Here is a 19,607-nt window from a genome sequence, read left to right on the forward strand (position 1 = left end):
GTTTACGCAAACAACCCACAACACACTAAATTGTTGCTGATGAAGCTAAGTAATTTGCAGTCAAAAAACAGGAACAGAAGAACTGCAACCCATAAGCAACTTAAGACATGCATGGGTGATTAGGGTGAAATTCCTTCAATTTATAGACATTCCAATCATACGTATATGTTCTGCAACAGGACTAGGCATTGTGTGGCAGTCAGGCTTCTTAGCATAATTTTGAATGGGAGTCTTCTGCAAACTCTAGGAATGTACTAATTTTGTTAATCTTAAATAATTTACTTAATATGTTATGCTACTTATTCATGCACAAAACCAAAACCAGAAATAGAAAAAGCAAACAAAAGATCTTCGACTTCCTCTTCCACCATTAGAACGGCTGGAAGAATTTAGATTTTGTCATTAGTTTGCCGCTCACGGGCAAGCGCCTCATGGCCCCACAGTTGGCTGTGGGTCATACTTTGAGAATTTCTGCTTTAAAGAAAAAAATCAAGTTCATACCTTTTATTGAAGTCAGTCTGTTAAAGTGGTAGAGCTGGAATTTTCTCCATGAAAGCATTGTTTAATGGGGTTTTCTGTTTTTCTTTTTCATAACAAACGGTATTTCTCACTTAAAACAAAAGCAACCTTTCCTTGAAATAATGTCTGGGATTAAAATAACACTGTGGGTGGGCAGTTGGGAATGAGTGGTGGAATAGGTGAAAGGTGTATGATGAGGAGCTGAGAATTGTGACACCAGGGATTCATTATACTATTTTCTCTTCTTTCTATGTCTTTGAAAATAAAGTTAACAACAACAGCAACAGCAAAAATCCTTCCTTGACCGCTAGCCTACCTACTTCATTTTTCTGCTCCTCTTCATTACAGAGCTTCTAGAAAGAACTCTCTGTATCCCCGTTTTTATTCTTCATCCTCCACGCTGTTCAGCCCACTTCATTAGGTTTCATCCCCACCAGTCCACTCCAGTGCCTCTGTCAAGGGCACCTCTGTCTTGCCATATGCTATGGTTTATGATGGTCAGTTCTTTTTTCTCATGTTACTTTTAGCAACATTTGATATAATAGGTCACCTTTTTAATGGAGTATTTTGTTTTCTTGGCTGATGTCAACCCATATTTTCTTGTTGTTGTTGTTGTTGTTTTTCCACACCTCATTGATGTTGCTTTTCCTCCTGACCTCTGGCTATTGGAAAGCCTCTAACGCCTGAACTTTGGACTTCTCTATACTCCTTTTCTGGGTAATCTCTGTGGGTCCTATTGCTTTATATATCTTCTGTTTGCTAACTGACAATCATAACCCTGACTTCCAGACTTGAATGTCTGAGAGGCAGCTCGAATTTAACGCACCTAAATCAGAAGTCTTCATCGCACTCCTGCTTTCTCCATCAGGCCAGCCCCTCCTTGTTATCCCCCTCTCAGTAAGTAACCCCATCATATACACCCCACTGCTTGAGCCCCAAACCTAAGCATCATCCTCGGTTGCTCTTTTCCCCTCATCTCCCACAGCCAGTCTATCAGTATCCTCTACTGATAGGACCTCCACAGTTACCCACATCCATCTATTTCTCTCATCGTTGTTACTGACCCTACTCTAGTCCGCTCTGCCATCTCCCACTGGACTCCCATATTGCCTCCTGACCTGTCTCTTGCTTCTGTCTGCCATAGGTAGTAGCCAGGCCAGTCTTTTAAAACATAAATGTCACTCCCCCTACTTAAAATCCTCCATAGGCTTCCCGCTGCACTTAGAAGAAAATACAAAGTCCTGCATGATGTAGCTCCTGCCTATATCTGTCCCTTATCTCCTACCCCTTTCCCATGGCTCACTAATGCAGTCACACCGGTCCCTATTTTGTTCTTCAGATATACCAAGTGGGTGTCGAACCTCAAGGTCTTTGCAGTTCTCTTCTCTCTTGCTGGTATACAGATCACTTTATAAGGCTCACGTCCGCTCATTACTTCAGTCTCAGCTCAGTAAGAGCTGAGAGAGGTTTTCCCTAACTCCCCTAGCCAAAGTGCTCACATAATCCTGGGTTATACTCCTTCCCACAGCCTGTTTGCTTTGAATTTACAGAAAAGCATGCGTGTGCTTGTGCATTTGTTTATTTTTTTGCCGCTAGTCTGTAAACTCCAGAAGAGTTGGTCTGTCTTGTGTGTGCTGTCTCCCCAGTGCTAGAACAGCATCAGGGACATATAGGAGGTTGATACTTATTGCGTGGAGGAACACATGAATGACTTTTATTTCTGTTTCAGGATCAAGGAACTTTGCTCCCAAGGACTAATCTATATAGTCTTACCCCCATACTTCTTCCCCCATCCTCTGTCCCCTGCTCATTTGGACTCGGTGCTTGGATACTATGTAAAAGCTTGTTCAGCATTTTTAAACAGGTTAAAGACATTATTGTGCTTTGGGTTCTTTGTCTTTCCCAGTAGTCAGATTCTGTCAGGGGCCCCATCCACAGGGGTCTTGTCTAATTTCCCGATTTCTCAGAAAGACAGTAATAGTTCCTAGTTGCCTGCATGTCCTCTTCTCCAGGAGTATTTGAACGTCACACCATTCACCTGCAGAGCTGGAACCCTTCCGGATCTGAGCAAAGAGCCACTGAGAGCCACCAGCTCCATTTGCTCTTTGATCTCAGACAGTTTTATGTGGTTCTTCTCTTTCTTTGCTTGTCTTTAGTTCTTAATTTGCTCCTTCCTTTCCTTCCCCTCTGTTTTTCTTTTCATATAGCAAACAGCTCATAAATTTCTAGTTCAGTAAGATCGACTGCTAGAAAATGCCTTTCCCAGTTTTATTTATTTAACTAGAAAACTATGCTTAAATCTGAATTTTAATGTGATAATTGAGCAGCCTTCCAGAAAATAGCTAGGGCAAGTGCGTTGTTATCAATTTGACTGTTAGACTGGGATAGGCCAGGGCTGATGCAGAGATTTGAAGAAATGTTAGTTTTCTCTGGGGAGAACATAAGGAAATTCCTGACCAAAGCGAAATCCTTTGTCATGTCTCAGAGTAGGTTAGTATTTTGAGAATCTTCTAGACAGGGGATAAGTTGGAATCACCAAATTTTATCTGTTTATCTAATGAGTGTAATAGTAGCTATGACGCTGTGTCTCTACTTGATAGAGAGCTTGGGTAAACTTGTTTCCAAGGACTTTTGGGTTCTTTCTCAGGGAATTACATCTTAAGGAAAAGTTGAGAGAAAACTAGGCTATTGGGATTTTCTTTTCTGCCATAGCTAACAGTTTTGTTACTGATATTCTTTTGCATGTAGAGAGAAGTCTGTTCTTTTTGCCAAGATCATTCTTTATGAACTGCCATATAAGTCATCTGAATAATAGTTATTATACCTTATAAGCATTAAGTATTTACTTGTAGATCATTGAAAACATTTCTGGGGCTAGACCTTTCCTTGTCAAGGGTATACTTTTTCTAAGGAGCTTTTACTTGCAGCCACTATTTCCTAAGGTCTTAGGGTTAATGGGTCTCTGACATTAATAATTTTCATTTTGCTTGTTCTTACCTCTTCTGCTCTAATAGAGCTCTGGCCCTTTGCAAATCTCTCTTTCCACTTTGGCATGTCTCACATGCTCACAAGCAGCGTAGGCCTGAGATCACATGACATGCCTAGGTACCACCTTTGCCATTTGCACTGGCCGCTGCTGGATCTGCTTGGCACTCTTGCTGCTTCTGCTGGAATCAGCCTGTCCTCTTACATATAAATGTTAGGAGCTGGGGAAAATGGAAATGCTATTATCTGCACAGCTGGCATCAGAATTTGCTTTATAAAGGAGATAATCTTGGGGAAAACACCTTGATGAATGCTTGAGGAAGAATATGAGCCCCCAAAGGCCTGGATATTGGCAGAACTACTCTGCATGAAGTCAAGGGGAGAAGCATATATTGATTATTCAGACAATAAGAGGGCTATGTGCAAGAACAAAAGGGAGGGGAGGGTGGAGGAGGGACAGGGTACCAGTGAGGTGCAGAAGATTGTGGGGAGGACCTGGATGGCATTGTTCCATATGGTCCCCCGTGGCTTCTCTGTGAAGTCCACTGTGCTGGTACATGTCCAGCATGGAGTGGACTTCAGGAGGTGAACCTGGAGATGCAGACATTCACTTCTCAGTCAATGCAGGGCAGTGTGGAGACCACATTCATGCAGTCAGGAGCCCAGGAAGGGGGGGAGGCCCCGAGAACATAATCTCACCAAAATGTTGAGAAGGGCTTTCGGTTTCCAGAGACTACAGAGTTGGTGGAGAGTTGAGCCAGTTTTCCATACAACTTGAAGGACAGGACAGTGAGAGCCCCAGCTAACATATGGGTTCCATCTGGCTGGTACCTGGCATAATTCTGTCAAGAATTTTCACACCACGGCCACGGGTAGCTCAGCTGCTAATACTGTATTTTATGTGTGCTTGGTGTGTTTACATATCTGGAATTCTATTAAAAATTTTTTCATTGCACATAGGATATTATAACGTATAACTGTGTACCCAGAACGACATTAAAAACCAAGACAAAGGAACACATTCATCTGAACTTGTGTGGAACGTGTGGCAGATGAGCGGTCAGGGAGGAGCTGTGTGAGTGAACATCCAGAAGGAGGCAACTGCTGTTTCCAAGCAGCTTTCACAGTGGAGCTCCCAGTCTCAGCACCCTGTGCATCAGCTGGTTTTGTTTTTCCAGTCCAGCCGCATCTTCCAGGCTTTGGGTGATTGATGAAGGGGAACCAGTAAAGCTTTGCTTAAGGCCAGAAACAGTCTCTTTCTACATCACCAAGGCCTCCATTGGAGCATCGCCCCCTTGCCTCCCTCTCCCAGCTTCCCCGAGGCTCCACCTGCTACACTCACTTGCCCTCTCCTCTTTGGTCCTACAGCACTTTGTGCATTCCTCAGTTTCTACACCTGGCACATCATTTGTAATCAGTCATATGGATTTTTCTTTGTTTCCCAGGAGATTATACCTTTCCTGAAGGCAGGAAACTGCGTCTTGTCTGTGTTTGGTGGCTCCCCACCAGTATTTACTGAATGAATGTTGTTGGGGACATGAGTAAAGGTACACTAGAAGCAGAAGTGTTTTTGATTGATTGAGAGAGAGCGCGCTCACACGCACACGCACGAGAGGGATGGGGAAGGGACAGAGGGAGAGAGAGAGAATCTTAAGCAGGCTCCACGCCCAGCATGAAGCCCAATACAGGGCTCAATCCCATGACCCTGAGTTCGTGACCTGAGCTGAGATCAAGAGTCAGATGCTTAACTGAGCTACCCAGGTGCCCCTGAAGTGTTTTTATTTTTTTGTCTTTTCCCAGGTATAGAAGTGAAGAGGCAGAACGAGACATAAGATCAGTGGTGCTAATAAAGAAAATGAGACACAGAGAAGTTAAGTGACTTGCTCAAAGTTACACAGCTAGTAGGTGGCAGGTGGGATCCAAACTCTGCAGTCTGGGCTTTTAGCAGTTATTCTTCCTCTCTGAGGTTGGAAGACACTGAGAGAGTTCAGATCCCAGACCTGTGAAACTGCCAGGACACAGATTTAATGTACTATTACTTTACTATTGCTGTATTATTATAATTACTATTACTCTAATAGTAATTTTACTATTACTGTAATATTGCTGAAGAGTTACACTGAACATGTGACTGATTCCTTTCGCAAGCCCATTTCCTCCAGATGCACCCCTGCTGAACTCTCAGAGAGCTGGGACAGGGGAGTCCCAGGATGACAGGGCAAGGAATGCTGAGGAATTGCTCTCTGTGGTCCTGGGAAAACCTGTCCACATTAGCCACCAGCTCACCCCAAGTCTGATAACCTGGCCCTCTCAGCATGGTCCCATCCCTCCTATAGCCTATAGAAGAGAAAGGGATCCCAGACACAGAGTTCTGAGCAAATAGGGTGATGGACAGGGAGAGAGGGCGTGTATTTCTACCGGTCTGTGTGTGGTATCCTTATCTTAGTGTGAGGGACTTGAACTACATTATTCTTTGTCCGGTTGGGACCTAAGGACCCAGGGGATCTAAAGTCCCATGGGAACTAGGTATTCTTGTTTAACCATTAACCAAAAATTAATATTGCCTTTTTTGGGATCATTTCTAATGCCCCCCCGCCTCTTGATTTCAGTTTCTCAAGTTGTGTTGGTCACCATGATTTTGATGGGAGCAAGTGTGAGTCACCTATAGCGTCAGCCTTTTTGAAATACATATTAGAGCCCAGCACACACAGCCATGTGAATATACATGCCACCAAATGCTTCCTGAAATGTCATTTACCCTTTCTACCCAGGAAGTCCCCTGTTCCTCCACCTCCCCAGCTAGTCATGACCATGACATCAGTTAGAAGGGTCACAGCATTGAACAGTGAGCATGTCTAGGCTGCGATGTTCTTTTGCAGTGAAAACTTTCTACTGAAAGACATTTTACAGAATAAATCTTCAGTTTCTTCAGTTACTTAATAAATTGACTCTTCCTCTTGAGGTTGTGAGAATAAAACAAAGGTATGAAATAATGACTATTTTGTTCTGGATTACTGAGAAAAATACACAGGTGGTTTAATCCGTGGATCAGAATTACACACCAAGAAAAGGTCAAGTCAGAGTCTCTGTGCAATGGGCCCATAAACAGCTGCATCAAACAGCCTGTGCCCCAGCATCCCGGGCTGTGTTTACGACCCAGTCCTTGCAGGTACCAGTTTGCAACAATTCCTTTGGAGAAAATGCCGTAACCAGTAGATGGTTCTGTTTTCATTAAACTTAAAATCTTTGTTTTATTTATTTGGGGAACACTGTTGAAGTGCGTATATCATTTAACTTGTGCAATCTCACACATTCCAGATTTGGGTGATTTTATTCTCGTGGTGGTGTTTAGTATTTTTTCCTTCCCCTATATTTCCTGTAAGCTAAGTCATTGGATATAGAGGCTTGATTAAATTTAGGCTTAATATTTCAGGCAAGAATACTTCATAGGTGATACTCTATGCTCTCAAATGTATCACAGTAAGAGGTGCAAAAAGCTTGGCAGTCCCATTTGTAAGGTGTGGAAGCTACCTCTCCATCCTGTTTGCCCGCCTAGTACTGTTTGTGAGCAAGAAAAGAAATATCTACTGTATTTGAATCAACTTAATAAATACAGTTTCTCTCTTAAAGCCATTCCACATCCACCTTTTGGCACTAAGCATCTGAAACCATCCAAAGAACTATAAGTACCTTTCCTCGCCAACAAGCTGTTAACAGGTCTTAACTCAGGAGATCTGTCTCTCCTGGCATCTGAGAAGCAGAAGTTTCAAATTACTTCCAGCTGAAATGGAAAATAAAACAAAAGCTCATCTGTGGTTGGCAGAATAAGAGCCTCCTCCCCAAATGTATACATCTTAACTGCGGGACCTGGGGTTATGTACTTTACATGGCTAAAGGGACTTCGATTAAGGGTACTGATTTTGAGATGAATGGATTATCCTGGATTATCTAGATGGACCCAGTCTAATCACATGAAAAAGATGTCAAAGGGAGGCAGAAGAGTGGGTTGGAAAGATGTGACTGGGAGGATTTGATCTACTGTTGCCATCTTTGAAGGTGGAGGAAGGGGCCGTGAGCCTAGGAATGTGGGCAGTCTCTAGAAGCTGGAAGAGGCAAGGAAATGGAATTTCTCCCAGAGATTCCACAGAAGAACACAGCCTAGCTGACGCCTTGATTTTTAGCTCAGTGAGACTTATGTTGGTCTTCTGATCTACATAACTGTAAGATAATAAACCATAAGATAAATACGTGTTGTTCTAAATCATGAAGCTTGTGGTCATTTGCTATGGCAGCAATAGAAAACTCATACCAAAAAGCACTAAAGTTTTTATCTCTATCTGTCTATCCATCGGTCTTTCCATACATCTATCTGTCCATCTGTCTCTGTACAATAGATACACTTAAAGGTCCTTAATACCTAGTATTTATCTCTAGAAACTTGGGTGCTTAATGAATGCATTTTGACAAGAATGACATCAATGAGGATATTCCTCAGTAGCTGAAATGTATATTCAGGCTGGTGAAATGATGCCTGACATTCAAGGGAAAATGCAAGCATTTATGTGACTCCAGATATCTGGATGTTGGAACTGTATAGCCAGGTGTAGACCAGCTACTGCTGAGGGGAGCTTTTTAGTTTTCATCTGGATATCCAGCAAGCAGTGACACATACAGACTGTGAGATCCGGTTGGAAGGGACATAGTTCCCGTGTGGCAGGAGACCAATGAAATGTGGCCCTGGAGGTCTGCTAGACTCGTGGTGCTTTCATCAGGATGAGCCACTGAATGTTGTGGTCAGGCTCTTGGGCAAGCGACACCACTGAGATTTTCTTTCCTTCTAAATCACCGCCCCTCCTCTACTGTTGAAATGTGGCTAGCTGCTTCATCTCTCTATTAGGGTGTCACCCTTCTAAGTCACACCAAGCAGAACAGTAGGAAAATAAAACCTCATGGCTGGGCTGAGGGGAGGGGAGAATGGGAGGAGAGGGAGAGAACACTCAGCTAGGAACCAAAAGCTGAATGAAAGACCCATAGGTTTGGAGCTCGTCTTCTTTCGGCCGTGGATTCAGTTTTGACCTTGCTTTAACTTCCTTGATCCTTAACTTCCCAGAACTCTAAAAGATGATTAATTATATTAGCCACACAGAGGTGGGGAGAACTAATAAATGGTAGTTAAGGATGATGAGTAAGCCAAATATAACAGCTACTGCTTTTAAGATTTCTCAGGACATATTCAAGTTGCTTTTGTTTTAATGACTGTGATGAGTTCAAGAAGACATCTCTGCGTTGGGTACCACTTATCTTTTTGTGCTAAAGATTCTTAAAGCTGCAGGAATTTCCTTGCCAGAGCTGTAAAGCAGTTCTGAAGATCAAACCATGTCTTTTTTGTGCATAGGAATTTGAGGTTTGTCTCTCTTACCATATGTGGAATCCTGTGATACAGATAATCAGCTTTATACTGAAGTCGATTGGGTTCCAAAAGATCTTTCTAAGTCATTTTTTTCTTAACAAATATGTGATATAACTGAAGTAACAAGAAATGGGAAATTATTTTGAAGGGGTATATATAGTCTAAATAATTATTTTATTTTTATTAAAATTTTTAATAAGTTTATATTTATTAGAAAGATTTTACATGACTTTGTAGTCAATTTCCCCTTTTGTTTTTGTTTTTGTCTTTTTGAGTTAGTCTTTAGAGCTTGTTTGCGGGACATACTCTTCTCCTCCCCAATACATTGAGTCATTCAGCGGAAAGGAACAACACAGTGTTGTGTGTGTGTGTGTGTGTGTGTGTGTGTGTGTGTATAAAACAAAACTAACAGCTAACTAATGTAGGAACCCCCCCCACAAATTCCCTGAAGAAATATATATTAGCAAGACTGCTAGAAATCCACATTAATTTGTTATGTGAAATTAGGACATTGAAACCATATCCTCCTGCTTGCTGCGTCTTGGCCACAGAATAGTGTGTAGCAAGTGCCTTTATGATGATATGTCTGCCAGAGGGAAAGAGGAGAACATGGATCATATTAACACTGCATAGTATTCAGTTTCTTCAGAAATTAGCCAGAAATGCTTGGCTGGGCAACGTACAGTAATCCCCTGAAGGATGCTGTGGTTTCTCTGGCCTGATAAAGGAAAGAACACTGTGTGCGTGAGTTGCTGTCTCCTTAGACATTGGCAATGGCAGCATGCTTGGTAATGAGCTGATTAGGTATTTCAACATATTTTCTTGCCTTGGGAAATTTTCCAGGTACACCTCTGTTTTCTTTCGGCTGCCAGAAATGTCAGGTACCATCAGGCAGGTATAGCTGGCCTTTTTAAAAAACAAAAGAGGTGGACTGACACACTGTCATTCTTTGTCCTCTAGTGGTTTGAACACTAACAAAGTGCCTTCTACTTGCTGGATGAGCCACTTCTTCTCTTCTGCTCCCCCACTCCACCCCTTGCCCGTTCTCGCTGAGAAATGCTGTGAATGCAAAGCATAGTAGTTGCTTTATCCCAGAGTATGACATGTAATGTTTATAAAAGATCACGGTCAGACTTTTGGATTGCTGACAGTTTCATCATGCAGGCCAGATTATTTTTTAAGTAGTGGTTAGTGCCTGAAGATAGTCAGGCACATCTGACACACTCTCCTATCCTAAGCGATGTGTAAAATAAGAAACATTTTGCTGAGTGCTGGAAGTCAGAGAAGGATGCTGTCTATGTGTCAGAAACATGAAGGAGTTTCTAATAGATGTAGTGCAGCTGGTTCTAGAGAATTCATTTCCAACTCAACTTCACAAAATGTAAGCATTGCCTCGAGAGAAGTCAGTGGTCTTCTAACTTCTTTTCTGGATAACCCCTACAAGGATTTTTTTTTTAAAGATTTTATTTATTTATTTGACAGAGATAGAGACAGCCAGTGAGAGAGGGAACACAAGCAGGGGGAGTGGGAGAGGAAGAAGCAGGCTCATAGCGGAGGAGCCTGATGTGGGGCTCGATCCCATAACGCCGGGATCACGCCCTGAGCCGAAGGCAGACGCTCAACCGCTGTGCCACCCAGGCGCCCCATACAAGGATTTTTTTTTTAAATGGTGTACTTTCTTAAGTTTTTAACTTGATATCTAAATGTTTTCATCATTTTTCAAAATAGAAAGTAGAAAACATTACACATTTCATAAGTTGAAAGAAGGTGAAGATTGATCATGAGTGGAATAAATTATTTCATGACATGATTTGATAAAATAGGCTTTAATGGCCTCACTGAGTAACATATTAAATCTGAAAGGAATCAGTTCTTTATTCAGAACTTCAGAACTTCCCAACACTGGCCAAACTCACCCCTACAGACCTGTTTAGGGAACAGAGAGAAACAGAAAAGACTGAAGTTTCCCCAAATCAATATTTCGGATCATATAGTTAGCTCACCATAGCAAGATTTGAGATGTATGAATAGTACGACTTTCTTTCGTAGAGTGGAAGAAAAAATGTTGTCACCGCTGAAAAGCTGTCAGGCAGTTTTAGAAAAGAGTACATATGGAAGCTGAAGTTACAGGAACTCATTTCCATAAAACTATCCCTTTGGAAAGTGCATTTGAAGAGTGCTGGAATAAACGCTGCTGGGATTCATCATGGACCTGACATAGTCCCTGTGTAGTAGGAGGAATATGGGGGGGGGCAGATAAGGCAGACTGAGGGAAAGAATAGGGATGCTCCATTTAGATCCGTTTTAATGTCGTTGGTCAGGTCCATTTGAGGGTGTGCTGAGCTCATTCTGGGTGCGGGCAGTTACCTCCAACAAAAGGTGACAGAAGAGGTGAAGGAGCTTCCCCTGAAGTAGCAAGTTCAGATTACTCATGACCTCAGCCCCCTACGTTCGTTCAGGCTGCTAGATGTAGCTAGTCCTCCTGCTGATGATCTGAGGCATTTATTAAGTATCTACAGCATGCTAAGCATTGCCTTAGGTACCAGAGACACTCTGGTAATGAAGGCAGTTAAAGTTTTGTACATTTGTGAAGGTGAGGAGCAGGGGGATGGAGAGACAGGGAAATAAATGTATGAGAACATGTGAGATAGAGATAACGCCGTGACAAAAATCACCTGTGTGATATGACTGGAATGGTGACTCTAGCTTGGTTGGTCAGAAATGGCTTCTCAGAGGAAGTAGTGTTTAAGTGGAGACCTAAAGTCATCCACATAAAAATCAGTCAGTACATCTAATATCAGCAAATATTTATTGGGTGCCTGGTTTATGCCAGGCATGTTTAGGTACTTGGTTTATACTGGAAAACAGGCAAAGATCTTTGCCTGGGTATCTTATATTCTATCCTGGGTAGGATGGGACACACAATAAACAGTAAGTATTATAAATAAGTACACTGTATGGTATGTTAGAAGGTGGTGAGTAGTCTACAAAAACAAAAGGTGTAGAACAGTCTAGGGAAAACAAGTAACATCGGAACAAGATGTAAGTTTAATTCGGGTGATTAATTTGGGTAGGCATCACTGAGCCGGTTACCTGTGAGTGCAGACTTGAATGAGGTGAAGGAATTAGCTCTATGTAAGGGACTGTATGGAGGAGAGCTAGAGTAAAGGCCCTAGGTTGAAATCATGGCTGACTGAAAAAGAGCAAGAGTGTGGCTGTAGCAGAGTGAATAAGGTGGGGTTAGCATTAGGACAGGAGATCAGAGATGTCAACAGAGTTCAGACCATCTAGACCGTATAGGTCTCTGGGAGGAATCTGTGTTTCACTCTGAGCAAAATGGAATTCCATTTCAGGGTTTTGAGCCAGCTTTGATTTCAGCAGGGTCACTGTGGCTGCTGTGTGAAGAACAGACGTTCAGGATTAAGAGTGAAGAGGGCCAGATTTAGTAGGCTGAGTCATCCAGGTGTGAGGTAAAGATGGTTTGGAGCAGGTATGTTGAAGTGTATGTGGTAGATGTGATTGGATTCTGGATGCATATTGAAGATAGAGGCAGCATGATCTCCCATCAGATTACACTAGGATGTGGGACAGAGAAGACACAAGTTTGATTCCAACGTTTTGGCCTGAGTAGATGGAAGATGGAATCATATCAGTGGAAATGGGAATGCTGTTGTGGAGCAGGTTTTGGATTGAAGTTTGGGGGAGAGCATAGAGGCGGAAGGAAAATTTTTTATTCTTTCCTTTGTACATTAAAAAGTGTTCTTGAGGGGCGCCTGGGTGGCACTGCGGTTAAGCGTATGCCTTCGGCTCAGGGCGTGATCCCGGTGTCATGGGATCGAGCCCCACATCAGGCCCCTCCGCTATGAGCCTGCTTCTTCCTCTCCCACTCCCCCTGCTTGTGTTCCCTCTCTCGCTGGCTGTCTCTATCTCTGTCAAATAAATAAATAAAATCTAAAAATTAAAAAAAAAGTGTTCTTGAATTTTATACATTTAAAAATTCATCTGGGGCTTAATTAATATGTGATTTTAAAAGTGGGGAAATGGTAGAAATGGGGTAAAGAAGGGCAAAGGAGATAGAGGGGAAAAAAGGCATTCCACAGATACTGTTTTTCTCCGGGTAGTATATAAATATACTCTGATGGGGCGCCTGGGTGGCTCAGCCAGTTGAGCGTCCAACTCTTGATTTCAACTCAGGTTATGACGTCAGGGTCATGAGATCAAGCCCTGTATCAGGCTCCATGCTTAACAGGGTGTCTGCTTGAAATTCTCTCTCTCCCTCTCCCTCTGCTCCTTCCTCCTGCACAAGGACGCACACTCTCTAAAATAAATAAATCTTTAATAAATAAATATACTCTAGCTATGTTTTAAAAGTTCTAATTTAAATGTGTATTTAAAATTTATCAGTAGAATAAAAATAGAATATATACTTTTAAGCAATAGAGTGGAAAAAGTGACAAAAAATTATTTCACTAAAAATCAGAAAGGAAAAGAAAGAAATGACAAGAAAATATGGTATGTAAAAACTGAATGAAATGAGGAATCAAACAATCCTTAGTCTGAGAAATGGGTAGGGGGTAGTACCATTTACTGACATGATGAAGGCCGAGCGGGGGAGTTTGTGTTAAGAACTGGATTTAGGGGGCGCCTGGGTGGCACAGCGGTTAAGCGTCTGCCTTCGGCTCAGGGCGTGATCCCGGCGTTATGGGATCGAGCCCCACATCAGGCTCTTCCTCTGTGAGTCTGCTTCTTCCTCTCCCACTCCCCCCTGCTTGTGTTCCCTCTCTCGCTGGCTGTCTCTATCTCTGTTGAATAAAGAAATTAAAAAAAAAAAATTAAAAAAAAAAAAGAACTGGATTTAGGGTGGAGAGTAGAGAGAGAGAAATAAATCTGATTTGATCATGTCAAATTTAAGATTCCTATTTGACATCCCAATGGGAATGTCGAATACTTAAATACATGTCTGAAACCCAGGTAAGAGATCTTGCTTGGGGGTTTATATCTAACGGTCATCAGCAAATGAGTAAGTGATATTTGAAACCATAGGCATGGATGATGATGATGGTGATGATGATGGCAGCTATCATTTGTTGGATACTTAAGAATAAAAACTTTGGGGAAGTAGATTTCACATGCTGTTGGAGGTATTGTGCCCAGAATACTGGCAGTTTGATATCTTGATACCATTGGTCTTGCTCTTGGAAAGAAGGAGGTAGGGGCTAAGGTTCATGATAATTAAAGATCTCAGGGCAGCCTGTTTCTCCCCTAAGTGTTGAGGCATTCAGGAAGAGAGGCTCAGTACTTGGTGGGACTCTTTAGTCTGAAGACTCATGAGTCTCTTCCAAGTCAAGAATTTTAAAAAATAGTGTTCTTTTGACTATTTCCTGTCCTCCATTCTTGCTGTCCTCTTCTAACTTCTGTTAGGTGGATATTAGAACTTCTGAATCTATTTGTCGTGTCTCTCAACTTTTCTTTCATACCATCTATCTTTATCGTTCTGAGCTACATTCTTCCAGAATGGAAGGAGAATCTTTGTCAGTCTTCCAGCTCTCAAATTTTTTACTTCCACTATGTCTCTTCTGCTCTTGTTTTTATTTCAATAATCAAATTTTTTTATTCGCAAGTTTTGTAGTCAGTTCATCTTTTCTTATGAATCTGATACCTTCTTGAGTCTCTTTGATATTATATACTTGTTTTAACTGAGAGATATTAAGTATACTAAACATGTTAAATGTTTTAAGGTTTTTGTTTGTTTTCATGGCTGTTTAGCAATACATTTGTAAGCTGTGGAGACTGCATTGTAGTGGTCAGATATAAAGGCAGGTGGCAGAAATACTATCTATTACAGAATTTGATTCAGATTTTGTAGTAATTTTGTTTGTAGGACTCAGAAAGAAATGGTAAGATATGTATCTATTTCCTAGATGGGATTAAATATAGCAAAATTTTGTTTTCTTAGCTCTGTCAGCAAGAATAAAATTGAAGCTCAAGTTATATGAAAGAATCCTGGAAAGAATCCTGACAAACACAGGAAACCATGAGATTAAGGCACGGTGTAACAAGTGGATGACCTGGAAAATGTTTTTGCTCTTGGGAAAGTAGGTATTTAAACTAACTCATAGTGGTCATGCTTGTTTTTCCCATACAAGTTTGATATATTCCAGGAAGCCAGTAATTAAAATACAGTAGTATTGTTTGTCCACTCATTTTAGTGACTTTAATGTATAGAATTTAATGTTTAGAATTTTAGAAACTTTAATGTTTCTCTGAAATATTTGTGTTGGGATCATTAAAGTTGGGTTTTGCAACTTCAGTTTTTACTGTAAGACCTTTTGGTATAAACTTGATGCTTCCCATCATTCTTAAAAAATATGATTACTAGCTATTGATTAAAACAATAATAAAATTATTTAATGAGGCTTTTTGATTTGTGTCAGGATGGAAGAAATATAATTTCTGAAGCCTGTATTCTACCTTGAGAGAAGCTGGAATAGAGTAGAGTTGGTTGGGTCTTAGATAACCCATCCAAAGCAGCCCAGAGAGCCATAGGGTTGAACACAGCCATAGTCTTTTAGAGGGCACAGGGATCAAGGCAGGGAAACCAAGATCATTCAAAAGCACTGAAAGCAGAAACACAGAGCTTGGACCTAGTGAAAACTGGGATGGAATAGGCAAATCCAGATCCAAGGAAAGAAAGGGTTGGGGGTGCTCTGAAAATCAGACTGACTCTTGTTTTTAGTGACTTCCAGCCACAGATGTGTGAGCTAGTTATCTGGGCTTAATAGTACAGGTGTGCTGTATAAAAACTGAGGAATTAAGACATATAACTGTTTACTCCTATTCTATATAAATAGAACAGTCTCCGTAGATAATTTCAATTTTAACTACAGAATAGGACCCAGAAACTTTTGTAGTCTGGTGTGGTCTTTCAAGAAAATGAAGATGAGATAAGAAAGTATATATTTGCTATCTAAAAATGTTTTCTGAATTTGATACAATGCAGTATGCAGTCTTTAGGGTCGAACATGTCATCTTTTCAGTATCTAGGTTCTAAATATGCTGTAGCCCCATAATTTGGAAACTAAATTTTTAAAAAACTTTTAAAAACTTTTAAAAGCTTGGTGTTAAAAAAAATAAAAAAATAAAAAAGCTCAGTGTTAACAATGACAGTTGGCTCTTTACCAGATTCCATCATGAACTAGGTTGGTTCCATGAAAGAATTTGAAATAATATATCTAATATTATCTCTAATATGTTATTTTATTTATAAATTTATTAATTCAAGTTGCTACTTTTTATTAATCATTCATTTCTGTGACAACTTCATGATGGAGGAGTGGGAAAACTAGGAAATATAGTAGTCCCTCCTTATTCATGGGGAATACATTCTCAAGCCCCCCAGCAGATGCCTGAAACTACAGATAGTCCTGAACCCTGGATATACTATGTTTTCTCCTATATGTATGGTAAAGTTTAATTTATAAATTAGACACAGTAAGAGATTAAGAGCAAATAATAGAACACTTAGAACAATATACTGTAATAAAAGTTATGTGAATGTGGTCTCTCTTTCTTTCAAAGTATCTTATTGTACTTTAGTTACCCTTCTTCTTGAGATGATGTGAGAGGGTGAAATGCCTACAGGAGGGATGAAGCAAGATGAACGATGCAGGCATTGTGACCTAGCGTTAGGCTACTGTTGAGCTTCTGACAGTGTATGAGAAAGATCATGTTTCCAGACCACAGCTGACCGTGGGTAACTGAAACCATGGAAACCAAAACTATGGTTAAGGTGGGACTACTGTAGCTGATTTAGACAAATTATTCAAGAAGTTTTGTTGTAAAGGGAAGGGAGAAGGTATCCTGACTGGCCAGTAGAAGTATTCAGTTCCTTGGGGAAATAATATGCCACTGTAGATTTGTTTCACTTTATTATATCTTGAAATTATTCATCTCCCCTTTATTCCAACACTGTTCCTACCCAGTTTCTCAAGGAGGCCAGTGAGACTAGAAGGTGTTGGCAAGTGACAGTATTTTGGACTGCTCTGTGTTGTATCCTTTCAGTTCAGCTCTTTGTGACTTTAGTTAATACGTTTCCAGTCCCTGGTCATCTGTGAGTGAAGCAATGTTAATGAATAGTTGAACACCATGAATCCATACTCTAATGCTTCTCCTAAGGTTTCTCTGAAGAACCCCTACTTCAGACTCATCATGTTCCCGGAAGGATCTGGGAAGGTAGACGATAGTAGCTCATCTCAAGCACAAAATCTTTGTGAAATCTTCTTTTTATCTTAAATTTTTTTTTTACTTCTATTGCAGAATATATTCATATTTGTTTTGGTAAAAATGTTTATCATTTAATAAAATCATTCTTCCAAGAAAACACACCGTTTATCTTGTTGCTTGCACACTGGTTGTGGTGTGCAAGCACCTCAGGGAAAGCACCCAGGGAGTGGTTCTGCCTGTTTGAGGAACTTGATGTGCTTGAAAGAACACTGGGTTGGTGGGTAGTAAAGAGGGCACGTATTGCATGGTGTGCTGGGTGTTATATGCAACTAATGAATCATCAAACTTTACATCAAAAACCAGGGATGTACTGTATGGTGACTAACATAATATAATAAAAAAAAAATTATTATAAAAAAAAAAGAACACTGGGGTTGGGGATGGAGGTATTTGGGCAGTCCTGTGTTTGGCCATAAATTAGCTGTGTGACCTTGGGAAAATCATTTAAAGCTGTTGGTTTCCATTTTCCTTTATATTAACAAGGAGAGGTATGTGGTTAGACTGGATAATTGCAAAGTCCCTTCCTCCTGTCATTCTGTAATGACAAAGAATCTGTAATGCCAGACCCATGACCCCACAGGGCCCAAGTGGTTGTGTATTATCGACCATAAGATCCAGTTTGTACAACTTGCGACCCCTTTCCTCTTTACTACTTGCTGATTACAGTGAAGATTTTTGATAATTGAATGCATAAAGAATGAGTGGGCATCTTGGCATAGTTGGTTTAGATAGTCATCTTTCCCTTTCCTACCTAGATGGAGATATGAATTAAGTCCATAGCCTTCCCTTGGCAAATAAAGAAGTGGGCCTAAGGTTTTCATGAATTTAGCCTGCTTTCATATTCAACAGTTTCATCCCTTCCCCTCAACTTGTGTCTTCCCTGACAGAAATCTAGCTAGTTATACAAGTGCCAACAAAGAGATATTGTCCTATAACCTCTACCAACAGCCGAAAAGTTATATAAACTTTTTAAAGAAGTGATTGCCACCAAAGGGTTGTGCTTCTAGGCTCGTCCAAATTGCTATGTAAAGCACACTCTCCAAATTAACCAGATCGTATTATCCATGAGAACAAGCATCACTCTTCTTCTTAAGCTTCTAAGCTGTTTCTCCAGGCTATACCAAATTATGCTTCCTCTTAACGTGGGACATTTTGTGCCCATTTGAAAGCTGGTGTGACTAAGTGGCTGGAATTGCTGAAAAGGAAAGAGAGAAAGAGAAGGAACTGAGATGCTTTAAGAATAGGGAATTTCACTAGGCTCTTTGCTGAATAAAATATGGCTGATATGTGTATTACTATGTGGGAATACTATCCCACACCTTCTATGTGGTGGAATGGGCCCTGCCTCAAGGTGATACTAGGAAGATGACAGGGCTAGGCCTCAAGCCTAACAGTGAACATCGGCTGGCCATAGCACCTGCTTCCCCCAACCATCACCGCCTGTCACTCCTCCCCAACACCTACACTGTATGTTGTAGTGATCAGTTCACTGATGTACAGGTATATCTGGATTTCTGCCCTGGTTGAAAATTAAAAATATCTTAGATCACACCTCAAGGATGTAATGTAAGGGTCACCTGGGTGGCTCAGTCGGTTCAGTCGGTTAGGCGTCTGACTCTTGATTTTGGCTCAGGTCATCATCTCAGGATCGTGAGATGGAGCACTGTGTGGGGCTCCATGCTGAGCGTGGAGCCTGCTTGGGATTCTCTCTCTCTCTCTCTCAAAAAAAAAAAATGCAATGTAAAACTCCCTTGTCTTGAGCTAAAAATACAGAAACATCTTTAAATGACTAAATCCCTTAGCTTACAGGTCTTAAGTTTTTTTGTTTTTTGTTTTTTTTTCCTGTCAAAACAACTTACAAATGGCAGCCAGTGACATTTTCTCCCAGACTTGCATCCTAGAATAGCCAGCTGCTGGTGTTGTAGATCTTTCAAAGATGCTTTGAATTCAGAAACCTGATGCTGGGGCTTTTGGTTAGTATTTGCATTACTGAAAGTGCTTTTATGGAGTGATAACGCAAAGGTTAATGATAGCAAACTCATTCTCTACAGCTGGAGTTGTATTTAGGTGTGGCTACTTACACCTGCCCTCAGCCCTGTTCACAGGACTTGTAGCCCTTCCCTGGGAGCTGTGGCCAAGGAGGAGGGCGTTCAGCAGAGGAGGCAAGTTATAAAACTTCTGTAATCAGACATTTCCCTGATGTTTGGCTTTAGACTCAGGACAGAGACATTAATACTTGCCATAGAAACTGGCTACATATGCATGCACCATTGAAAGATCCTGCCTTGGCTGAATGTTTGGTTTGTTTGGGGATGCAGTATAGCATAGTAGAAAGATCACCAGCTGTAAAGTCAGACCAACCCAAATTTGAACCCCAACATTAGCCTTTACTCTGCTGTATGACTTTGGG

General features: G+C 41.1%; 1 protein-coding gene across 5 annotated transcripts in view; it reads left to right on the plus strand.

The window, feature by feature from the left end:
- The window catches only part of CRADD (CASP2 and RIPK1 domain containing adaptor with death domain), a 365,696-nt gene that overhangs the window by 110,849 nt on the left and 235,240 nt on the right, over positions 1–19,607 (plus strand). Inside the window, exon 3 of one of the 5 annotated variants that reach the window (XM_034643485.1) lies at positions 14,871–15,009. The exons of the other annotated variants lie outside the window; for them this stretch is intronic. Within the exon in view, the coding sequence (XP_034499376.1) occupies positions 14,871–15,009 (139 nt within the window). The remainder of the gene's footprint in view (positions 1–14,870; positions 15,010–19,607) is intronic. 5 annotated transcript variants of the gene reach the window in all.

This window comes from Ailuropoda melanoleuca, chromosome 15 (assembly GCF_002007445.2).
Source record: "Ailuropoda melanoleuca isolate Jingjing chromosome 15, ASM200744v2, whole genome shotgun sequence".
Lineage (NCBI taxonomy): Eukaryota > Metazoa > Chordata > Mammalia > Carnivora > Ursidae > Ailuropoda > Ailuropoda melanoleuca.